Source organism: Ochotona curzoniae, unplaced genomic scaffold (genome assembly GCF_017591425.1).
Source record: "Ochotona curzoniae isolate NIBS_2020 unplaced genomic scaffold, NIBS_Ocur_1.0 scaffold_3890, whole genome shotgun sequence".
NCBI lineage: Eukaryota > Metazoa > Chordata > Mammalia > Lagomorpha > Ochotonidae > Ochotona > Ochotona curzoniae.
Window position 1 is genome coordinate 33345718 of NW_024467115.1, and position 23734 is coordinate 33369451.

At 47.4% G+C, this 23734-nt stretch overlaps 1 protein-coding gene across 2 annotated transcripts in view; it reads right to left on the bottom strand.

Annotated features, from left to right (window-relative positions):
* TFB1M (transcription factor B1, mitochondrial) overlaps window positions 1-22583 on the bottom strand; it is a 40497-nt gene extending 17914 nt beyond the window's left edge. Inside the window, exons 1-4 of one of the 2 annotated variants that reach the window (XM_040965574.1) lie at window positions 22333-22583; window positions 20586-20737; window positions 8385-8493; window positions 6843-6994 (exon numbers count right to left, since the gene is read on the bottom strand). In XM_040965574.1, coding sequence (XP_040821508.1) covers window positions 6843-6994; window positions 8385-8493; window positions 20586-20737; window positions 22333-22465 — 546 coding nt within the window. In that variant the 5' untranslated portion in view covers window positions 22466-22583. The remainder of the gene's footprint in view (window positions 1-6842; window positions 6995-8384; window positions 8494-20585; window positions 20738-22332) is intronic. The other variant, XM_040965573.1, reaches the window with a different exon arrangement.
* Between the last annotated feature and the right edge of the window lie 1151 nt (window positions 22584-23734).

The window sequence follows — 23734 nt, forward strand, 5'->3', positions numbered from 1 at the left end:
TACGGTCAAGAGTCGCTGGGTCACTCTTAAGAATGCCAACAATGCTGACGGAGGCTGGCCTCACTGGGTATCACAACGAAGGCATTATCCTGCCGACTGGCCGTGGCCTGACCCAGCCGTGGCTGTTCCGACACTCTGGGGAGTGGACCACAGATGGAGATCTCTTCTCTCCCACTCTAATGCTGCCTTTCAAATAAATACATCTTTTTTTTTTAAAGCCATTAAAACAGAAGTACAGATAATGAGCTAAAGAAGCTCACAGATCAAATGGTCAAAGGCATTTCTAGTTCTTTATAAAGAAAAGTAAATTTAATTTTACTAATGAAATAAAACTCAAAACTTTAAAATGCATTTCAAACGGTTACCTTCCAACTATGACATTTCAAAGCAGGTTCTTAAAACAGTCATTTGCATGAGCATAATTACAGAATCAGAAAATAAGCCAAAAGGAATGCTCATAGTTCCAAAATGATAATTTCACCTTGGATTTTCATAGCTAATATTTCATTTCATTATTGAAAGACAGGTTTCCCTAACTATGTAAAAAACCAATTCATCCGAAGTAAAAACCCACTGCAGTCCTAAACTCAAAGAGCTGTGTACCCACGATGCCCGGGGCATGCCTTCCTAGTGACCTGCCTTGCTCCACTTGCCAGCATGTGGAGACGAACGCAGGTGCAAAAGAATGCAGCACACCCAGCTGTCCCCAACTTGAAGGAACAGTCCCTGTCACACAGCAGAAGGCTGCATAAAACATTCCTTGAAAGAGGTAAAAGGTTTATCAGCCTTTCAAATATGCACGGCTATTTCTGATAGGTTACAGGGCAAGATATGAAAATCCAAAAATTCATTACAAGACAGGAATTTTAACAACAACAAAAAGTTGAGAAACCAAAACCAGTTAATTTTGTCACTGAAAGAAAACCTCTAACCCTTCAGCCTATAAGGATATTATGACTGAGCATGAGAAAAACAAGGGGTTGAAAAAGTAAAAAAAAAAAAGTTATTCTTCTGACGTCATCTCAAGTACAAGAAAATCTAGGCACACACATGAGACGATACACAGGCACACCTTGGGGGCCCACACTACTCTTCTTGAGGGGACCCCTTTCCTAAGGGATGTACCCCCAAACCAGCCGGGTGAGGAGACAAAGGGCTCATTCTGGGCCCAGAAAACGTCTGAGCTCCATGTCAGTTCAGTTCCCCAGTCATGCTGCCCGACCCCCATAAGGCATCAAGCTGCGCTGGGACCCAGCTCCTCAGCTGCAAAGTGAGGCTGCGGTCAGCCGAGGCCTCCTTTACAGCTGCGCAGTCCGCTTCTACTCGATGAGCTGTAACTTTATACGGCCTCTGCACCCTCACCTGTAGGAGCTGGATACTTACAGTAAACCCCATACGCTCTCAGAGAAAGGGTTATGGTGCTCATTTACGCCTGTTTTGTAATTCATGAGCACAAAATAAATGCTGAAAAGTCCTATCTGTGGCTAACAAACAAAATCGTGCAGATGAACACATCAAGTGCAAACAGTATATAAAAAAACGCTATCTATTCCCCTGTTGAAACTGTCACCTCGGCCTGAAGCGATGGCTCAGTGAAGTGGCTCAATCCTTGCCTTGCAATCACTCAGGTCTCATATGCGCGCCGGTTCATATCCCAGCTGCTCCACTTCCCTTCCTGCTCCCTGTTAGTGGCCTGGGAAAGCAGTAGAGGACGGTCCAAGTCCTTAAGACCCTGCACCCACATGGGATACCTGGAAGAAGTTCATGGCTTCAGATCTGCTCAGCCCCAGTCATTACAGCCACTGGGGCAGTGAACCACTTGTTTCTCCTCTCTGTAAATCTGCCTTTCCAATGAAAATAAATCTTTCGTAAATAAAACAAACCATCACTTGCAAACTGTGAGGAGGACTCTCCTAGTACATTCCATTAACTATAGTCATTATAAACTCCTTTCACTGCTCTTGCTAAAATTTAACTAAAACCACCCTTATTCTGTTAAAATAAATATCTATATCTATATCTGCCATCTACCATTTAAGTGTATCCTGCCATTGCAGGTATGAACAATGGCAGACAGACAGTCCAGCATCCTATTGTCAAAACGTATTAACAGTTTCATTGGATATACTTTCATTTTAGGATGCTGGACTGTCTGCCTTTGTCTATAGCAGCAATGTCAGAACACACTTCAATAACGGAATGATGAACTTACGACTGCTTATGAAAGACTATGCTATTGTCATAATATGGGGGAATATGAAGAGAGGGAAGGGAAATCCCAGAGCCCACATAATTGTACCATAAAAGTAAAAATGAAATAGAGGGGAAAAATAAGATAGTGCTTGGTATGCCCGAAGAGGGGCCTTGGGGAAGCCTAGCGTCAGCTGGTCCTTCAGAGGGACTACAGCTGACATCTGAAGTCGGAGAGTCTTAACTTTTGGTATCTGACATTAGCTACCGGTGGACAGTGTCAGAATCCAGTTAAATGGCAGGGCACCCAGTTCCAGTTGTGGGGAACGGCTTGATGTGGAGCAAACCCACGCGTGGGATGTCAGAAGTGCTGGGTGAACAGAAGTAACAGGCTTTCAGTCAGAACCAACACACAGAAAAGGGAAGGAGACTGCTAGCTGGGACCCAGCTCAAATCCATACAAGAGAACCAGCGGATTCATGAAGAGGAAGTGAGGACCTCGAGGAGAGCTGGAACAGTTACCTTGGAGTCTAAGCAAGTTCTACAGAGTCATGAGAGCAGATTCCAGGAGTACTGAGCAAAAGATCTGAGTTTTCCAGCCTAGACATCGCTGGCATTTTGGGCTAGTTCATTTTAGTTGTGGCCCTCTCATGTACACTGAACAACGTTCAGCTCCCCTCATCTCTGTCCGCAAGAATCCAGAAGTACACCAGTGTAACAGTAACACCCACTTGCAGGCACTGGGTGCCAAGAATGATGCTCTGCAGGGGACGAGGGTAAGGATGGAGGAGGACTGGGGGGCAGAGCTCTGACCCCACGCTGCTGGGGGGCAGCACCTACTTGTCAAGCCTGTACTTGCTCCCATAATGTCTACCCAAGGATCTGTGTATTTGGTCTTCTAGGCTAGTCATTGCTTTGTCTCGGGCCGTGCTTTAATTACTACAGCTACCCATGCACCTCACCATTCAGCAGGTGTTTCCTCTCCTCTTTTTCTTTCATCATTTCTTACATATTCTGCCACTCCCATAGCTCAGGACAGTCCTCAAAATTTCACTATTTTTTTTTTAAGATTTATTTATTTTTATTAGAAAGGCAGATATACAGAGGGGAGGAGAGACAGAGAGGAAGATCTTCCTATCACTGGTTCACTCTCCAAGTGGCTGCAACAGCTGGAGCTGAGCCAACCCGAAGCCAGGAGCCAGAAGCTTCTTCCAGGTCTGCCAAGTGGGTGCAGGGTCCCAAGGCCTTGGGCTGTCCTTGACTGCTTTCCCAGGCCACAAACAGGGAGCTGAATGGGAAGCAGCTGCCAGGATACAAACCAGTGCTCACCTGGGATCCTAGTGCACACGAGGCGAGGACTTTAGTCACTAGGCTACCGAGCTGGGCCCAATTCCACTACATTTCAAAGTATTAGCTTAGATCTATAAGGTTATTTTGAAAAAAAAAATCATATCTATAAATAATCTTTTCTTCCAGTGTTCTATCTTTATTGGCATTCTTTTTCAGAGTCTCAGGATTTTAGGTGATTTATAGAAGCCTCTCTTATTCCTTAGATTTCCAAATCAAACACCTCTATCTTCATTCTTCCTCCCTGTTGACACCTTTTATTTACGTCACTCCCTGCTGTATCTCGGTTTCCAGTCATCACTGCTTCAGTGCTAAACTCCTTTGAACTTGGATGACTTACCTTTCAGTCTATGCAAACATGATAGGATTTAACTGAATTCACTCTCCTGATTGGCTTTGATCTGGTATAAAATTTTTTTCCCAAGGATTTTATTTTATCTCTGTCATTCTGGGTGGCTGACTTCCCAAATATCACATACCATTTTGTTTTGTGGTGTCACTTTCTTACACCAGGGCAACTATGCATCTGCCATGATGATAGGTGTTGACGTACCTGCCCCTAATGAGGCCGTATTTCCTGAGATCCATACGTTCAACACAGTAACACTAATTTCTGCTTCGACCATATGATCAACCCCAGGAATATTACAGATATAATGTCAAAAATTCAGTTGAAAATGTACAGTATGTAACTAAATATCTTCATATCAGGACACAAAAAGATATTCTCAACAAGACACAAAGATCATGAACCTTAAATTTATTTCTTAATGAACTATTTATTGATTCTATCTGAAAGGTGGAGCCACAGTCAGACACACGTTTTCCATCTGCGGGTTTATTTCCCTAGTGTCTGCCAACAGCCAAGGTTGTGCCAGGCCAAACCAGGGAGCTGGAACTCGACTTGGTCTCCCAAAGGGCAGCAGGTACCAAGACCTGCAGCCTTTACCTGCTGCCTTCCCACGAGCATTAGCAGGTGGCTGAGGTAGGACTCGATCCCAGTTACTCTGTGGGATGTGGGTACCGCAAGCAGTATCTTAAATGCCTGTGTCACCAACTATACACTTAAAATAAGTACACTTGCTCTTCAGAAGACACCATTGGCAATAACAACATGCTGGAAAGTAGAAGAAATGTGCAACGTACTGAGTAAGCAGCGTGGGGAATGTGAGTAAACAAGGCCCTCTCCAATCAGGAGATACAAGCAGCAGGAAACAAAGGCAAGCCCAAGGCAGGCACTTGACAACACATACAAGCACACCACAGGACACAAACGGGCTGCATTTCATTCGAAACCAGCAAAGCACGTCCTGACATCCCGTCATCTGCAGATTAATAAAGATGTGCAAATCCAGCGAGTTCTAGCAAGAATATGGAGCAAAATGGACACAGAGAGCGGTTAGCATTTAGCGGCAGGGTGAAGATATGTCTGGGTACACACCCTCAAGAAATCCTGTTCTATGCTGACGGAAATCGGGGTGTTCTTGACTGGGGTTTTTTTTGGTAATAATGGAAAGGTTGAAATTAATTCAGAGTCCAAAGAGAGGAATGGACAGAGAAATTACAACATGGTCAAAACAGTGGGTAGTTTGTGTAACTACATAAACTTACAGCTGTGAGCAGCAAGAGAAAATCCTACAGTGTTTAGAATACAAGAATACACTGCTGGACTCCATTCGATAAAGCTCAAGAATGGACAGAACCATCCTGCACTGGCTACATGCTACAACTGTCTGTGAAAAGACGATGTACAGGAGCAGCAACCTCAAGTCACAACACTGATCATCTTGTCGGGGCGGATGGACAGCAGATGCAGTCCAAGATACAGCTCAGTGACAGCCGTGGGTGCTGCGCCCTCAGTGCTATGCTTACACCTCCTATCTGTTTATATGTCACGTCTGCAGATCCCATCCTTAAAACTACCAGAGCTCAGAAACTGCCCGCGCCTGCCAGGACACACACTGTGCCGAGAGTGCACTGAGACGCAGGGCAGGGCATAAGTCAGAGTCCACACGGTGGGCAGCAGGAACCAAGCCCTTTCCCTTAGTCAGCTCTGCATCCAAGTACTACTGACACCCGCGTGGTCAAGCACACACAGCTAACACAGGCTGACTTCTGCCTGAGCCATGGTTGAGTCTGTGAATAACCGAGTATCAGAAAACACAGTGTCAAAAAGGAAGGATTATTCTGTTTTGCAATTTGACAATGTGATAAATATAGCTAGAAAGTCCTTCTCTCTGTCTCTGTAACTGTACCTTTAAAATAAATAAATAAATAAATACAAGAATCTTACAAAAAAAGAAAATAAGACACCAAGCAGCCAGTGCTGTGTCAGAAGGGGTAAAGCCGTCATCTGTGACCCAGCGTCCTGTACAGGCGCTGGTTCAAGTTCCGGCTGTTCCACTTCCCACCTAGCTCCCTGCTAATGCTCCTGGCAAAGCTGTGCAAGATGAGCTAACGCTGAAGCATCTGCACCCACACGGGAGACCTGCAGTCTGCCCCACCCCAGCCACTGCGGCCATGTGGGGAATGACCCATGGGATGGAAGATCTTTCTGTCTCATTCTCTTTTTCTAACTCCACCTTTCAAATAAATAAATCTTTTGTGTTAAGATTTATTCATTTCTGGGGCCTGGTGTAATAGCCCAGTAGCTACAGTTCTCACCTTGCCTGTGCTAGGATATCATATGGGCACTGTTTCGTATCCAGGCTGTTCCACTTTCCTTCCAGCTCCCTGCTTGTGGCCTGGGAGGGCAGTAGAAGATGGCCCAAAGCCTTGGGTCCCTGCACCCGCATGGGAGACCCGGAAGAAGCTCCTAGCTCCTGGGTTTGGATCGGCTCAGCTCTGGTCATTGCAGCCACTTGGGGAGTGAATCAGTGGAAGGAAGATCTTTCTCTTTGTTTCTCCTCCTCTCTGTAAATCTGACTTTCCAATAAAAAGAAATAAATCTTAAAAAAAATTTATTCACTTTTGTTTTAAAAGCATATTTATAGGGAAGAACAGAGACCTTCGAACCGCTAGTTTGCTCCCCAGACAGGCACAAAGGCTAGAACAGAGCCAAAGGCACGAAAGCAGGAGCCAGGAGCGTTCTTCGCGTCTTGCATGAGGGTACAGTGGCCAAAAGACTGAAGCCAGCCTTTGCTGTTTTCTCAGTCCATAACCATGGAACTGGATCTGAAGTGGAGCAACCAGGACTTAGACCAGAGCCAGCATCCGAAGGCAAGGCATCAGCGCACTAGCCACAGCACCAGCCCCTCAAATAAATAAATGTCCTGAAAAAGAACAGCCAGGAAGCTCAAACTTACCTCAGCCACTTCCTTCTGAAATGTCAAGGTCATCGGGGTTCTGCCATACACAAAAGGTCCATCTCTACAGGAAACATGTTCCAGCCACTTGATAATCAGTGGAGTTGAAACACTAAATGGCAGATTTCCAATAATATGCACATTGGGAGGATCTGCATAGCAAGAAATAAGATAGGCGAAACAACACGGAATGAGTCCACCAATATATTCTTGAATATAATTTTAGTTCAGACCAAAGTCTAACTGGGCATGAACAGTATCAAACCAAAACACGCGCAGAGCCACGGCTGACTGGTCCAGGGCAGCACTGTTCACAGTGTGTCCAACCACCCAGGAGACCCCACCTTACCCGGGGTCGGCCAGCCACCAGCGGGTCCAGATTCCAGGTCAGGAAGTGCAGGAAACAGAGCGGTGGCATGGAAAGGGCAACTACTCTGGACCAGTGAGGGAAACCATCTGGGCTGACCAAGGCTGGACACCCAGGCAGGGAACATGGGCTGGACGCCCAGACAAGCAGTGCCGGCAGCACGCTGGCATGACACCACAGGCATGCAGGCACATGCAGACACAGCCACGGTGTGAGAAGAAGCACAGCAAGGTAAAGCCAGGAAAAAGAGGAACAGCAAAGAGGAGGCAAAAGAGGAGGCTCACAAACGCGACAGGAAAAACCAGGAGGGCTTGAGGTACGAGGAATCTTCCAGAACAGATGTGCCAGACAACATGGCAAGGTCTGAACCAGTCAGATCGGGGATGCTGTGACACTGGCATGGCTGGCGCAGGGCAGAAGGCCGAGGGCTGCATGCTAAGACGAGACAGCCAGAGAGCACAGCTGAGGAGCACTCTGAGAGGACGGAGTTGCTGGATGTGGGGGGCCAAAAGGCCCCCTCTTCGCTCTTAGACTTCTTAATATGGAAACAGCTACTATTTTTGAAAATGTATTTCAAAGGGCTGGTTCAAAACAGGCACCCAATAGACACTGACTAATGAAGGAAGCCTTGGTCAGTCACCAAGGCTGACACACGAAGGAGAATGTTAAAGCAGAACACGCCTTTATACTAGCTGCATGCAATGCCCACAACCCCCTTGGGTGCTGGTTCGAGCCCTGACTGCTCTACTTCCAAGCCGGCTGCCTGCTAACATGCCTGAGGAAGCAGAAGATGACGTAAGCGACTGCATCCCTGCCACCGTCAGAACTCGCTTGGAGTTCTGGGCTCCTGGCTTTGTGCGACCAACTTGTGGCCACTTAGGGAGCGAACCAGAGGGTAAAAGATCTCTGTCATTCAAATAAAATAAATAAACCTTGAACAAATAAAGACAAGTTTTGTCTTTTGTACATGATGTAAAACATTTGGAAATCTTAGACAAAGAGAAATTGAATTTCACATGTTGCAACAAAGGAGTAGAAAAATGTATAAGGTACATTACTTAATGCCCAATTTTAATGTAAGCATTTATAATAAACACACAATAAATATTTGTAATATAAATAATTACAAATGAAATATTTAAAAAACATTTACAGAGCATGCTGCAGGTACTCACCATCCTGCCAGTGTCTTCTGAGGCTTTCTGGAAAGGCCTTCTCCACCTTGTACGTCAGCACATCACCGTGGACAATCCTGAGCTTCCCAGGGGCTGCGTCAGAAAGCATCTAGTTACAGAAAGGTCAACACCATGAGCTCACTCACCTCAGGGAGTAAGAAACGCTAACTTCCCAAACTCTGCATTCTGGCTTCAGCCAGAGAAGCTAGACCAGAAGCAACCATGAAGGATCTAAAGGACAGCATGCCCACTCCCAGCAGACAAGGGGGTCTGTGCTAACAAACACGAATGGCTGAGGGGCAGTGTCAGGCAACAGAGTACCAGGAACTTGCAATGTCACAAGCAGTGCTGGTATAATTTTTTTTCTTTTTTAAAAGATGTATTCATTATTTACCTATTTTTATTGGAAAGGGAGACCTAGAGAGAAAGATCCTCTGTCTACTGGTTCATCCCCCAAGTAGCTGCAACAGCTGGGGCTGAGCCAGTGTAAAGCCAAGAGCCAGGAGCCTATTCAGGGTCTCCCATGTGGGTGCACAGTCCCAAGGCTTTGGGCTGTCCTTCACTGCCTTCTCAGGCCACAAGCAGGGAGCTGGATGGGACGTGAAGCAGCTGGGACAGGAACCGGCACCCATATGGGATCGTGGCAGGTGCAAGGTGAGGATTGAGCCGCTGAGCCATCACGCTAGGCTCGAGCTCTGGTATAACTTTCACCCTCAGGATGACTACTACTTCTACACATTTTTTAGCATAAACTCAACTCCTAAGTTCTTAAATCAGACACCAAGGACAGTATAAAGAAACCCTTGGAATTGAGAATAAAATATAAGACTTCAACAAAATATTTATAGCCTAAATATATAGAATGGCAGTGCATGACCAAGGACTTCCACTCAGTCTTCAGGCTGACTCAAGCTCAGCACAAAGTGGCTGGCCTTACTCAAGTCCACGCTGTCCTCTGGTCAGCGCACTGCTACACTGTGACGCACAGATGCTACTACAGGGAAATAACCCTGCACAATCTGTCAAGAGCTGTCTCCCGCCTCTCTCCTCCCAACCACTTCTTTCCTTTGCTGTTCTGTCCATCTTTCTGAGCAAAAAAGTCAAAGTACACCAGTCTTCCTTTCATAATCTTTTGCTTTATCAGTCCACGCACCTGCTCAGCACCCAAAGGTGGCATCTCGTTCAGCACCTTCTAGCCAAGCTATCTACACAGCTGTAATGTGCTAGGCACTCCTAAGGAGACTTAACTCATAACGTCCCTGGTTTAAAATAAAAAGCACGCAGTCCCTGAGCACGCAATGGTAAACATGCAGGAGTGAACAGAATTAGTCAACTAAAGGTTGACAAATAAGGTCTCCACTCGGGAAGCTAAGAGAACCCTGACTTCCGCTCAGTTCCCAACACTCCTGGGACCTATCCCTTCACAGCTCAGCTGAAGCTGGTGTAACTCTCCTGATGCCTGGCAGACATTCACAGCAGAGAGACGACACAGGAGCCAGAGAGGGCACCCCGGAGCGAGGCCCGAGGAGACAGGCCCCTCGGTGTCAACCCAGCCACACTGCTGCAGTAGACTTCAGTACTTAAAACATGAGGATCCCACGTGTCCACTCGCTCGGGCCTCCTTCCCTTGCACCAGCACAGTTCCTATCCCCAGGAGCCCCTGCAGGGATGGCAGGTCACAGGGACCATCCAATCCCACACTCAGCACCAACCAAACGGCGTCAGCCCTAAGCGAGGCTGCAAGCCTCCTCTCTCAGCCTGTGACACTGCTCTCAAAACTAGCAGGGCCAAGGAACCCGTGAAGATTAATGTCACTAATAAATCAGGCACAATTACACAAATAATTATGGTTAATTAATCAAATTCTAATTAATTTCTATGCATTAGAAATACAGTTAAGATGCCTATGTTAGTGAGAAGGTCGACTGTTTAAGTTGGGCAATCATCTTTTAGGATACAGTTAGCCATAACAGTTTAGAAAAGGAACTGCCCATGTCTGGCATGAAAATACTTTAGATTATTTTTAATTACCATGATGTTCTGGAGTTCCAGACAATCTCTCTGAGAAAACACAACAGCCACAGGTCTGGCGCTGTGGCGCAGCGCATTAAGAAGTTACCTGCAATACTGGCATCTCACACAGGTGCTGGTTAGTGTGCCAGCTGTTCCACTTCAAATCCTACTGCTAGCCCACCTGGCAAAGCAGTGAAAAATAACACAAGTACTTGGGCCTCTGCGTCTCACATGGGATGCCTGGCTGGAGCCCCGGTCCACCTGTGGCCTGGCCCAGCCACTCCTGTGGGACGCCTGGCTGGAGCCCCGGTCCACCTGTGGCCTGGCCCAGCCACCCCCGTGGGACGCCTGGCTGGAGCCCCGGTCCACCTGTGGCCTGGCCTCCAGCCACCCCCGTGGGACGCCTGGCTGGAGCCCCGGTCCACCTGTGGCCTGGCCCAGCCACCCCCGTGGGACGCCTGGCTGGAGCCTGGTCCACCTGTGGCCTGGCCCAGCCACCCACGTGGGAGGCCTGGCTGGAGACCTGGTCTACCTGTGGCCTGGCCCAGCCCTGGCTGCTGCGGTCATTTTGAGAAGTCAACAAATGGAAGAGCTCTCTCTTCATCTTTCTCTGTCTCCCACCCCCATCTGTAACTGTGCCTTTCAAATAAGCAAATCTTAAAAAAAGAAAAAAAACTTAAGAGACAACTCTCCATTGGAAGTACTCTTCCTGTATAAAAAGCACATATTTAATGATAGAATTTACCAACAATGGAGAATGCTAAAATTTTTCTGCAATTATGTGCCACATAAAACAAATTAGTGTATCAAAAAACAAAGAGACTGAACTAAAAGCCTAACATGATGTCAATATATGGAGGATAATTAAGCAATTAGTAGGTAGGACTAAAACAAAACAAGGTAAACTTGCCTCTCTGGCATTAATTTATATGCTTTGACAACCACAGTTAATTTTCCCCACATTCACAGGCACAACTGCATTCCTGGAAGCGGAGATAAGCTCAAACGCACCTTCCTTTCCTCCAGTTAAAGTCATACTTCTACTGCCTTTCCCAAGGATTCTCTTTCTTTTTATTTATTTATTTACTTATTTTTAAATTATTTTTTTATTGGAAAGGCGGATATACAGAGAGGAGAGACAGAAAGGAAGATCTTCCATCCGGTGATTCACTCCCCAAGTGAGCGCAACGGGCCGATGCTATGCCGATCCAAAGCCAGGAGCCTCTTCCGGGTCTCCCACGCGGGCGCAGGGTCCCAAAGCTTTGGGCCGTCCTCCACTGCTTTCCCAGGCCCATATGGGATCCCAGGCGTGCAAAGCGAGGACCTTAACCACTTGCGCCACTGCGCCGGGCCCAAGGATTCTCTTTCAAGTTTAAGTCTCAGTGGATGACAAACCAACTCCATCCTTACAAGCTGCGTCTAGTCCGTAGCTGGCTCCTCCCCTTTCCAGCACCTCACTGGGGAAACAAGGCAGGCTGGGGCTCACAGATTAGGTGAAGGCCTGAAGCAACACGGGGAGGAAGCTGAGTGCTGCACAGCGCGAATGGACACTATGACGCTGCACAGACAGTGGACTGAAACACCTCAGACTTTCTAACCAGAAAGAGAAAAATGTCCTTTCCATCATAACAATACTTGGGGGATGGCAGTGGGGTGAAAAAGACCCCCTTTTTAAATTAATTATATCTATTTTTGATGATAGTTGATTAGGGTGATAAGGGTCAAGGGCTACAGGAAGCTGGGTGAGATCATCAGTTCCACATTCTTTTTTCCTTCCTGTATCTGGGGGATGGTAGGGGACAAGCAGAGACGCCACACCCAGCCTCCCAAACGCCTCGGCACCCTGGGACGGAGGACAGCCACCGGATACCACCCCAGGTCCCCGTGTGCCCTGGCATCCTGCACAAGAGGTTTCCCTAGTTCAACATCTGAATTACTGCTGATCTCGTCATTCTAAGCACTACAAAATCACGCCAGAATCCAACGGTTGACACAGTCCACCCTAGAGTCTGTTTGCTCAGATCGTCACTGCCAACACTTGGCTGGGGTAATTGACTGATTTGTTCTGTCCTCTGTCATGGTACCAGGTGAAGGACCCCTTTTCTAGCCCTCTAAAGGCACCCTGGGTGCATCACACTACAAAACCCTGTAGACGTAACGACAGACTGGATGCACAGGAAGTTCACTACGAGCACAGGAATCCATCTACAGCCAAATGAGTACTTTCACAGCCAACAAGGAATGGCTGCAACACATTAATAACCTAGCTGATGTGCCACATAGCAAGGTACACTGTTGAAATAAATCTTTGTCCAGGGCAGGGTATAACTGTTAAGCGAACCATATAAGAATAAAAAGATATAATATGGAATACAGTATATGAAAAATAAAACGTTTACTCGTAGTACACACAGGAAGATCAATGTCATTATTGCAGAGGACTTAACAGGGGCGGAGTCACCCTTCCAGGGAGGTCACAGCGTGATCTCAGAGTCGGCTTGCTTTTGCAGCAGGACCAGAAAGAGCACGTGCAGCGCAGTCATTGCTCAGTCTCGTCAAACGATCAGATATCGTTTAATAAATTTTCTATTTCTTTAAGAATGAGCATTTTGTAAGAAACCCAAGGACACAAAGTCATTTAAAACTACAAAGCAGGGCCCGGCGCGGTGGCACAAGTGGTTAAAGGACCTCGCCTTGCACGCCCAGGATCCCATATGGGCACCGGTTCTATCCCGGCAGCCCCGCTTCCCTTCCAGCTCCCTGCCTGTGGCCTGGGAAAGCAGTCGAGGATGGCCCAAAGCTTTGGGACCCTGCACCTGTGTGGGAGACCTGGAAGAGGCTCCTGGCTTCGGACCGGCATAGCATCGGCCCATTGCGCTCACTTGGGGAGTGAATCATCGGATGGAAGATCTTCCTTTCTGTCTCTCCTCTCTGTATATCCGCCTTTCCAATAAAAATAAATAATAAAAATAAATCTTTAAAAGAAAAAAAAAACCACAAAGCATAATTTTGTTCCTGAAACTAAGAACAATTTCATTCTTGTCTTTTTTTAAAAAATTTTTATTGGAACTGCAGGTTTGCAGACAGAGAAGGAGATGTGGAGAGAAAGATCTGACTGTTGGTTCACTCTCCAGTTTGCAAGAAAGGCTGGAGCTGAGCTGAGCTGACCTGAGCTGAAGCCAGAAGCCAGGAGCTTTTTCTGGGTCTCCCACAGGAATGCAGGGTTCCAATTTTTTGGGCGATCCTCTACTGCTTTCCCAGGCCACAAGCAGGAGCTGGATAGGATGTGGAGCAGCCAGGACATGAACTGGTACCCATATGGAATTCCTACCACATGGTAAGGATTTAGCCACAGTGCCAAGGCATCAGGCCCAGGCAATCCTTTCTTTAAAGTGATGACAGGTTTTAAAATTCATTATCTCTGATTAATAACAACTCTTTCTGATGACAAGCCTAAATGATTGTACATACCCCCTTGTAGGATGGCAGAAGATGAATAACAATAATGTTAACCCTTGGAAACTGACAACGTCAGGCTCTTCAAGTGTCTATCCTAACTACCCTTGCAATACAATACGCATAGTGACAACTGTCCAACTTGAGGGTCTGCCTGAGTAGGTAGTGAACGAACATGACTAAAATCAGCACGATACAAGCAACAGCGTCCATGACTTGTTTTCTGTCTCCAAAATTCCAAGAAATGACTATATAACTTAACAGCTAGGGAGAATTCCTGAGCCTATTACTCCAACCAACACGGAGTACAAAGGACCAATTCCATTCTTCTGAATTAAAAAAATGGGGGCTTGTGTTGTGGTACCATTGGCTAAGCCATCATCTGTGACTTTGGGTGTCCCATCTAAGCGCCAGTCCATGTACTGGCTGCTCAACTTCTAATCCAGAACCCTGCCTACATGCCTGGGAAAGCGGCAGAAGATAGCTCAACTGCTTGGTCCCTGGCACCCATGGGGAGATCTGGAAGAAGCTCCTGGCTTAGACTGGCCCAGCTCCAGTAACTGCGGACATTTGGGAAGTGAACCAATGGTGGAAGTAATCTCTTTACTTCCTCTTTAACTCTGCCTTTCAATAAGTAAACAAAAACCTTAAAAAAAGTCCATAATTTGCATTGATTAGGCCTATAGTTCTCTAATTTTCATCCTTGTACTCATTAGGCTAAAATAACAGGATTAAGTTGTATCTTAAAAAGGGGATGAAAGGACATATTATTGTGCTATTATTTTTCTTCAATGTTTAGTACAATTAATCACAAAACGAGGTCTGCAGTGATCCATTGGGAACAATGAATCTTTAAAAGGCACATACAGCTCTTCAAAATCTTTTTTTCATGGCAAGCTTCTAAATCTGTGTGTCTCATATAAACTGCCAAATCCGTCGACATAAAATTGTCTCACGGTCTCAAGAGAAGAGCTAAAAGCAGAAGTGCCGCATGCTGCAGCAGACCCGGGCCTGAGGATCACCCAGAAGGAATGAAACCAGACATGTTCACGCAGGAGGCAACTGCACTCCATGTTTACTGTAATATTATTCACAACAGCCACATCAGGTAATCAACCTGAAAAATACAATGCACCATTGGGGACTAACAAGAACAACTTTCCGTAACAAATCAGAAATGCTGGAAGGAAGAAACAAACCTCTGGACGCACATGACCCACCAGAGAGAGGGCTTCTATCCACTGATTTACTCCCCAGAACGGCTGCAACAGCCAGAGCTGAATCAATCCACAGCCAGGAGCTTCTTTAGGGTCTCCCACATGGGTGCAGGGGCCCACAAACCTGAGTCCTTCTCCGCTGCTTTCCCAGGCCATGACCAGAGGGATGGACTGAACGTGGAACAGCTGGGACACGAAGCAGATGCTGGTCCTGCAGGTGGAGGATTAGCCTACACCACAATCATGCTGGCACTGGAAAATTAATTTTCTTTACTAAGAACCAGAGTTACAGAGAGAGACACAAAAAGAGAATCTCCCAACTGTGGGTTCATTGGCCAATGGCTAAAAACAGAGCTCAGCCAGGTTGAAGCCAGGGGCTTCACTGAGGTCTCCCACATAGATGGTAGCGAAGAAGCCCAAGGACTTGGGCCATCCTCTGCTGCTTCCCTAAGTGTATAAACAGACAGCTGGATCAGGGAGCCATGGGCCTGGTGTGGTAGCTTAGCAGCTAAAGTCCTCGCCTTGCATATCCAGGATCCCATATGGACACTGGTTCTAATGCTAGCAGCCTCACTTCCCATCCCACGCCCTGCTTGTGGCCTGGAAAAGCAGTTGAGGATGACCCAAACCCTTAGGATCCTGCACCCGCATGAGAAACCTGGAAGAAGCTCCTGACTCCTGGCTTCGGATCGGCGCAGCTCCAGCCCCTGTTGCTGGAGCAGACAGAAGATCTTCCTCTCTGTATATCTGACTTTCCAATAAAAAAATAAAATAAATGTTTAAAAAAAAAAGTGGAGCCACGAAGATCATGTGCAAGCAGTGTCTTAACTTGTTAAGCCACAATGCTGGTCCACTTGACTTTCAAACACATAAATAAATCCTTTAAAAGCTTTGTTAATAGAAAGAGAATAATTTCATGCATTTTATAGGTACAATTCTAAGAAAGACAGCCACCAGTTCCCTCTATCCATCAATTCCCCTCCTTCCTTCCTTTGCTTTTTCAACTCTTAGAAAAACACGATGTTGATTCACTCTAACCAGGCTCAACACAGCACTAACCACATCACTCAGCCAGTAACAAGTAGAACACCCACACTAGCACAGGACCATGAGCAAGGGCGAAACGGAATCAAGTCACAAGATGGCCCATTCACTCCCATACATTGTTTTGCATTCTATATTAACTACCCCATATTAAAGCAAGCACAGGATGTTTGTCCTTTTGCAATAATGATGTCCAGTTGCATCCATTTTATCATATAAATGGATTTAGTTTTTTTTATATACAATGTTTATAGAAATAGTACACACATACACATGTATATAAGAATCTTTTAAAAATTAAATTTAAAACTTTTTAGAGTAGTAAATACTTCACAATTCCTGAATGAAGATAAACATATGGCAAATGAGCACATAGCAACAGGCCCGATACCAGCCAGCACAAAGGCAAAGCAAGTAAGAACCACAGTAAGTTACTGCTATGTTCTCACCAGGTGGTTAGAAGTGACCAAGGTGGTACTGGAGACGGGCCAGGCAGCAGGGCTGAGTGGGTCAGCAGTGTGCACATCCTCAGGCTAGGCCGCAGCACCTGCTGGTGGGTGTGACAGCGGGGGTGGGGGTGGGCTGGGCCAGTGGCCTGGAGAGCAGGAGCACCAGGGCTCCCTGGGCCAGGCTGCATCAGCCACTGTATGAAGCAACGGCCTAGTCAGCAAGCAGCACGTCCTTTGATCCATGTTGGTCTTAAACATGTCAGAATCTCCAGTCCCAGGGACCAGAACCTGGGGCTGTGTGGTCTGGCCTCGACACACGTCAGCTGCTTAGTGTACCTACGTTGATGACTGCTGCGCAAGGATGCCAACATCTCAGAGTTCTGAGGAAGAGCACAGCCACTGGCACCGAGTGACACCTCTCAGCTCACAGCAGGGATCACCAGATGAGGTAAGAGACTTCTAAAGCCAGCACAGGCAAGCCCAAGCCCCTAACCAGCAGGAGGAGCCTCAGGAGACGTGATGAATCTGCACCCTTCAGCAACCCTTAGAGTCGGCAATCTCAGGACAGTAGCTTAGGGTGGCAAGCCGGAAGCCACCCCCCCCCATCTTTGTAAACCCTACCCACCTTTCTATCGATCAGTGACCTCTCAGCAAGTTCCTCACAGACCATCTGAAACCACCCCCTTCCCGAGATCTTAGGAAGACTGGCAATGGGGTGAGGGGGTGGAATTCCTCTCTTTCTGCTGACATCAAATGGAAGACACCATTTCCCCCTCTCCCACCTTTCCCTCCCCTAATCATCCCTCCACAGGGTACCCGTGACCGCGCCACCTTTAAAATAGTTAAAAAAAAGAAAGGAAAAGTGACCAAACAGGAGCAAGTATTGGGACAATCAGAGCTAAGACACACCTGGTCTGTAACCGTGACAAAGACACTTGGTCAAACCAGCTAAAAACCCAGGTGGATGGATGCACAACTTTAGTATATCCATACAATGGAATAATACTCTGAAATAAAATATCTCAATATGGATGGATGTTAAAACACTATGCTAAGACAGCAGCCCAAAAAGAGCATGCAATACATGACTGCATTAGCTCAAACGCTGGAGAATGGAAAACAGTCTGTAGGGAAACAAAGCGAATCTGCAAACGATGAATTACAAGGGAAAATGAGGAACTGGATGAGGGATGTTCATTATCTCGACCTGGTGATGGTTCACGTCGTAGTACATATGTCCAAACTGATGGTTTTGTGTAATTACACATGTCAAAAGTCAGTAAATTGTACACTTCCAAAATGTGCAGTTTACTAAGCAACAGTTACACTTCCATAAAACTGTGTGATAAACATTTACACTTACCACACACTGTTATTAATGTAAGACACCTTTAAAACAAAGAGGAAAAAAAAAAGAAGCTGAATGTGGAGGACTTGTCTGAAGGGGAACACGTCATTTCCGAAGCACCTCTGTTGAAACGTGGAGGGAGGACAGGCCTTCAGCCTGGCAGCGAGACACCGCTTGGGAGGCCCACATCCGGTGTGAGGAGGCCTGGCCTGGGCCCTGGCTCCACTCCTGCCTGAACTTCCTGGGAGATGCCGGGGAGGGCTCATGCACTAGGCTCTGCTGCCCACATCGGGGAGCCAGAGCGAGTTCCTGGCTCCAGGGTTCAGCCCAGCCAGGTCTCAGCTCTTCCACGCATTTGGGGAATGAACTGGTATAGGAGAGAAACCCCCATCTCTGCCTCTTCACTAAATAACAAATATTTGGTTTTTTTTTTTTTAATTTCATTTTATGACACAGTTTCATAGGCTCTGGGATTTCCCCAACCCCTCCATAAAGCCCTCCCCCCATGGTGGATTCCTCCACATTGTTACAGTTGTGTAGTTCACATTCCAGTCATGATTCCTTCAGTGCAAGCATGGACCATGCATAGAGTCCAGCATCTTACTGTCCAGATAAATTCAAGAGTTTCTCAGGGAGACCATCCCTGCTCTGAAAGTAGAGCTGGCAGAATATCATCCCTTCCAATGAAAAGCCACTACACAACTTCAACAACAATTTACAACATCATGAAGTTAATTCACATGGTATCGAGTGACCAATGTTAGAAAATGCAAGTTTTGGGGCCCGGCGCGGTGGCGCAAGTGGTTAAGTCCTCACCTTGCACGCCCGGGATCCCATATGGGCGCCGGTTCTAATCCCGGCAGCCCCGCTTCCCTTCCAGCTCCCTGCCTGTGGCCTGGGAAGGCAGTCGAGGACAGCCCAAAGCTTTGGGACCCTGCACCCGCGTGGGAGACCCGGAAGAGGCTCCTGGCTTCGGATCGGCATAGTATCGGCCGTTGCGGCTCACTTGGGGAGTGAATCATCGGACGGAAGATCTTCCTCTCTGTATCTCCTCTCTGTATATCCGCCTTTCCAATGAGAAAATAATAAAAATAAATCTTTAAAAAAAAAAGAAAATGCAAGTTTTGAACCACATCCTATAACTACTTCATTGACGTTTCAATTTTAGTTTATACACAACCAGCTGCTATACACCTTAAAATGGTTATAGGGTACTATTCAGCTGTCTTGTGTCTATTTTCATTTTTATATTTAGCAGCTTACAGTGAACTTGGTGAATGTTATGACAGTCCAAACAGGCTTATAACTCTAACAAGGCATATGTCAACAACTGAGGCGCAGAACAGTTTTAGGAAGGGTGTGCAGAGAAATCTTCACTGCCTTAGTGAGGAGCAACTAATCTTTGTGTCCTACATAATAAGGTATGTGTGAGTCCAAGCTGTTTCCTGTCTGTTCTAAGCTTTCCATATTGGTGTCTATCTGATCTAAACAATAAACATTTAAAAAAAATTTGGAGAAAGAATCTATTTAGCATTAAACTTCTTTAAAATGTGAGGAAATTCTCATTTCCGCCTCCAAATAAGACACAGGTCTTAAAATAAGACTACAGTTTAAAAAAATAATTGCTGCTAAACTCCATTTGCTCAAATGTTAAACTCCATTTGATCAAGGAAATGTGTACAAAATGATAATCTCAAATTTAGAAATATGAAATTCTGCCAGGACAGACTAGCAAAATTAGGGAAAATGAAAAATAACATAATTTTTCAAAGCACAGAAACTAGATAAAGCAAAATATGAAAAAGAGTTGATAGATTTCCTTAAAAAAAATGCAGGCATGCAGATTTAATTCTATATTTTGAAGCAAATTTTCCTCCATCTGTTCTGATAGAAATTTATTTTCTCCTTTAATCAGTATTAGAATGCAAAAGTCTTAAGTCAATTTGTTCTCATTTATGAAATAGCAATATCAGTAATTTTATTATTCTTTTCATAATCAAGTTGAGTTATAAATTGCTGGGCATTTGAGCCAATGGCTCAGGGCTCTATGAAAGTTTAGCATGCCGAAGGAGCGAGACAAAACCTTGTGCCCTTCTGCACCGATTCCCTTTCTAAGGGCCCTCAGGAATGCTCCCTGTTTACCCACAGTCCCCCCGTCACACTCGTCCACCAGCCCCCTCACTCCTATGCAGGAGTTCAGTCCTTCCCGACAGCAAGCTTCTTGCCCCCTTCCCTGGCCACTTCTGAGCCCTCCCTGCAGGCTTCTCTCCCAGCTGCAAGATGCCAGCTTCCTTCAAATGGTTCCCACACTGTAACTGCGGCCATGTCTACAGACGCAGCTAGCATTTCATTCAACCTCACCTCACATCGGAGAGTACACTGGTACAGCCTGATTCTTTAATTCTCTCAGACTGCGTCAGGCTTAAAGGCTAGACTCTCTTGAGAAGGAGCCAGCCTGTGTTTCCTCCAGCTCTTGCTTGTGGAATTTCTTTCTGAGCCTCCGTCAAGTTGTAATGGTCACACACAGCCACTGGGATGCAGAGTCCAAAGCTCCAGGCAGGGGCGGGGGGTCAGAGGACCTGCAGCCTGAGGAGCCCCACACACTGCCAGCGCACCCTAGGGTTTAGGAGTTGGGCTTGGGTCAGGTTTCCTGGGAGACACTTGCCGCACTCACCTGCAGTCCAGGAATAAACCGAGTGTCCTTCTCGACCACCAGCAGCTGGGCCACGTCGGCGTTGAGGATGGATCTTGTGATGCCCCCAGGCCCAGGGCCCACTTCGTACACGTAGGCACCTGTCAGACTGCCAGCTTTCCTCACAATTTTATCTAGAGAAAAGCAAAGGTGTAGCAATTTGGATTACCTTGGTGAAGTTCAATGTACAGAACTGAGGAAAAAAAAAACACTCAGCAGCCATTTCCTAATGGACCAACCTTTATAGAAAACGTTTACCCCATTAGTTAATCCTCAGGCTAAACCAACAGTGAAGGCCATCAACATCCCACGATAGTGCTGCTGAAGTCAATCAGAACCCTAACAAACACGGGATTATACTGACAAATCTCCTTCACTTACAGCGAACTCATCTCACACTTCCTGTGCGTTCCCCACCCACCCACCCAATTCCTCAAAGACAGAAGCAGTCAGCCCTTCTACACAGCTGAACAACCAGGATTTCAAAACTATTCTCATTTACAGAATTTTCACTACCACTAAACACCCGGAAGCAGAACAGGGCTGGCAAGCTGTTTCTACGTACGGGCGCTGGGTTGTCAGCGAATGCACAGTAAGAAGCAGTCATTTATAAGGCTCTCAGAAGCTTGGATTCTTGATTATTTTCAGAAAAAAAAAATTAAGTGTACCACCAGCAATTTTTAAAAGGCACCGAGAAAATGAGCTAATATGAAAAACTTAAAATTTTTAGTTAACCTCTTTAAAAGACTCTAAAGAATCCCCCAAAGCAGTGTATTCATGATGCAACTAATAATTGCTTCCAGAAAACATAACAGATCGTCTGACAGTTCTGGGGCTGTGCAGATAACAGGCTGATGTTTTTGTTTTGTTGTTTTGTTGATGCCTGCAACCTGGAGAACTAGGACAGCAGGCAGGAAAGTGGCTCTGTCCTCAACTTCCAAAGCACAAACAAGTCAACACCAGCGAAGTCAGGACACTCTGTCCTACCAAACCGCTAGGCTGCACTCCAGTCTGGCTGTGCTCCGGCCCAGCTGCTCACCTGGGACCTGCCTCACCTCCTCCTCCCTGCCTGCAGCTAAGGGGTCTCCCAGCTCCTACAGGCTGTGGGCAGCACCTGTGCCTGCAGCCAAGGATCCCAGTCCTTACAGGCGGAGGGGCAGCACCTGTGCCTGCAGCCAAGGATCCCAGTCCTTACAGGCTGTGGGCAGCACCTGTGCCTGCAGCTAAGGGGGATCCCAGCCCCTACAGGATGGGGGCACCACCTGTGCCTGCAGCCAAGGATCCCAGTCCCTACAGGCTATGGGCAGCACGTGTGCCTGCAGCTAAGGGGGATCCCAGCCCCTACAGGATGGGGGCACCACCTGTGCCTGCAGCCAAGGATCCCAGTCCCTACAGGCTGTGGGCACCACCTGTGCCTGCAGCTAAGGGGGATCCCAGCCCCTACAGGCTGTGGGGCATTTCCCAGCGGGCGTCTCGTTGGAGTCCCGGCTACTCTGTGCTTCTAGAATACCTTCTTACTGGAGCTGCTGAGGGAGTGAACCAGCAGATGGAACACAGCTATGGCTCTCCCTTCCAATTAAACCATGTTTGTCCTTTTCTCACAGAAAGGCATAGAGAGTGAAGCTATTTCGCTCCAGGTCCTAACGCAGGCCTCCGTGGGCCGTGAGGGCGGCCGCGGGGCTGCGGAGCTCCTCACCCCGGGCCCGGGCAGCGCCGAGCCGCCGCGCACCTGTCAGCCGCAAGTCCAGCAGGAAGTTCTGAGACAACTGCTTCATGGCTCGCAGTCGGAACAGCTTAATGATTTCCCGGATGGTGGGCAGTGGCGGCAGCCGGAACGCCCCGAGTTTCCCGGAGGCGGCCATGAGCCCGGCAGGCACGTCCCGCCCGGCTTCCCGCACGCTCGAGCGCTCCACGCGCGGGACGGCCGGGCCCCGATAACACAGGGCGCCCGCCGGAAGCCACCGCCTGACGGACAGGAAGTCCGCGCTCCCCGAGACCGCGTGCGCCACGCCCCTCCGAGCGCAGTGCGGCCTGGGAACGCGGTGGTTTCCGCACGTGGAGGAAGTGGTGAGGACTGGCTGGGGGTGGTGCCTCAAGAGTGGGCGTTTCCGCGAGTGAGTGACGAGGAGAGGCGGGGCTTCAGCAGGAAAGGGCGGGGCGAGCCGAGCCGTGTGGTCGGGGGTTTGTCTGCAATGAAAAAGGTGTATATGAAATAGGTAAAGCATAGTCCCTTTCATGTGTATTTAAAACAAAACAAAACAAATGTCGTTTAAAATGTTAATTTTGAAACCACGTGCGATCTGGACGGGGCGAATGGTTTGAGCACAGCTACCTGCAGAGAGGAGCTGAACTTTGGTCTTTCCGGAAGTATACCAGCTGAGGAGAACTACCTGCATTCAGCTAAGCTAGTTTGGACGTGAGGGTGCAAAGAAACTGAGGACTGAGCTCCAGGGTCCTTCAGCGGAGGACAGCTGGCCGGACCTCTCAAGCCAGGCGAGCCCAGGCTGCGCCGCTGGAGCCAGGCGAGCCCAGGCTGCGCTGAGATCGGCCGTCTCCATGCTCACTGGTGCTTTGCACCCATGAGTGCTGCCTCTGTTCTGCTGGCTGGAGTTCTTAGAACTTGTTCTGGTGTTCGTCAGCTCCTAGAATTGGTGATGAAGGGTCATGCAGCTCTAACTGTGGTGATGTTATCTGTTGACTTTCAGTAAGTGTAGACTTTTGAGACGTTTTTGTATACAGCGAGTGTTTTTGAACCTTTCACTAAGTCTAGTGACGTAAATGAAAGTGTTGCTAGTCTGGGTTTCCAGCAAGTGAACCGACGCTTAGAGAAGTGCCTTCCTTGGTGCAACTCACAGAGCTCAGGGATGGCTGCCTCTGCGTCCAGCCCATGTGTGCTTGAGCCAGCGCTGGCTGCTCTTACAGGACTGCCTGTGCAGTGAGCACTGGTTTCTCAAAGACTGCAAGTGTTGCAACGCCTCCTTCCCCCTTGCAAGGCTGAGCAAGAGAAGAAAGCAAAGTGGCTAAGGAGTAATGGAGTCAGCGCTTGCATCTGCACAGCTGTGTCCTGGCATGCTTTGAAACACAGCAGTCTGTGCAGGGAGGTCATTAGACTCACCACAGATGGTTACATC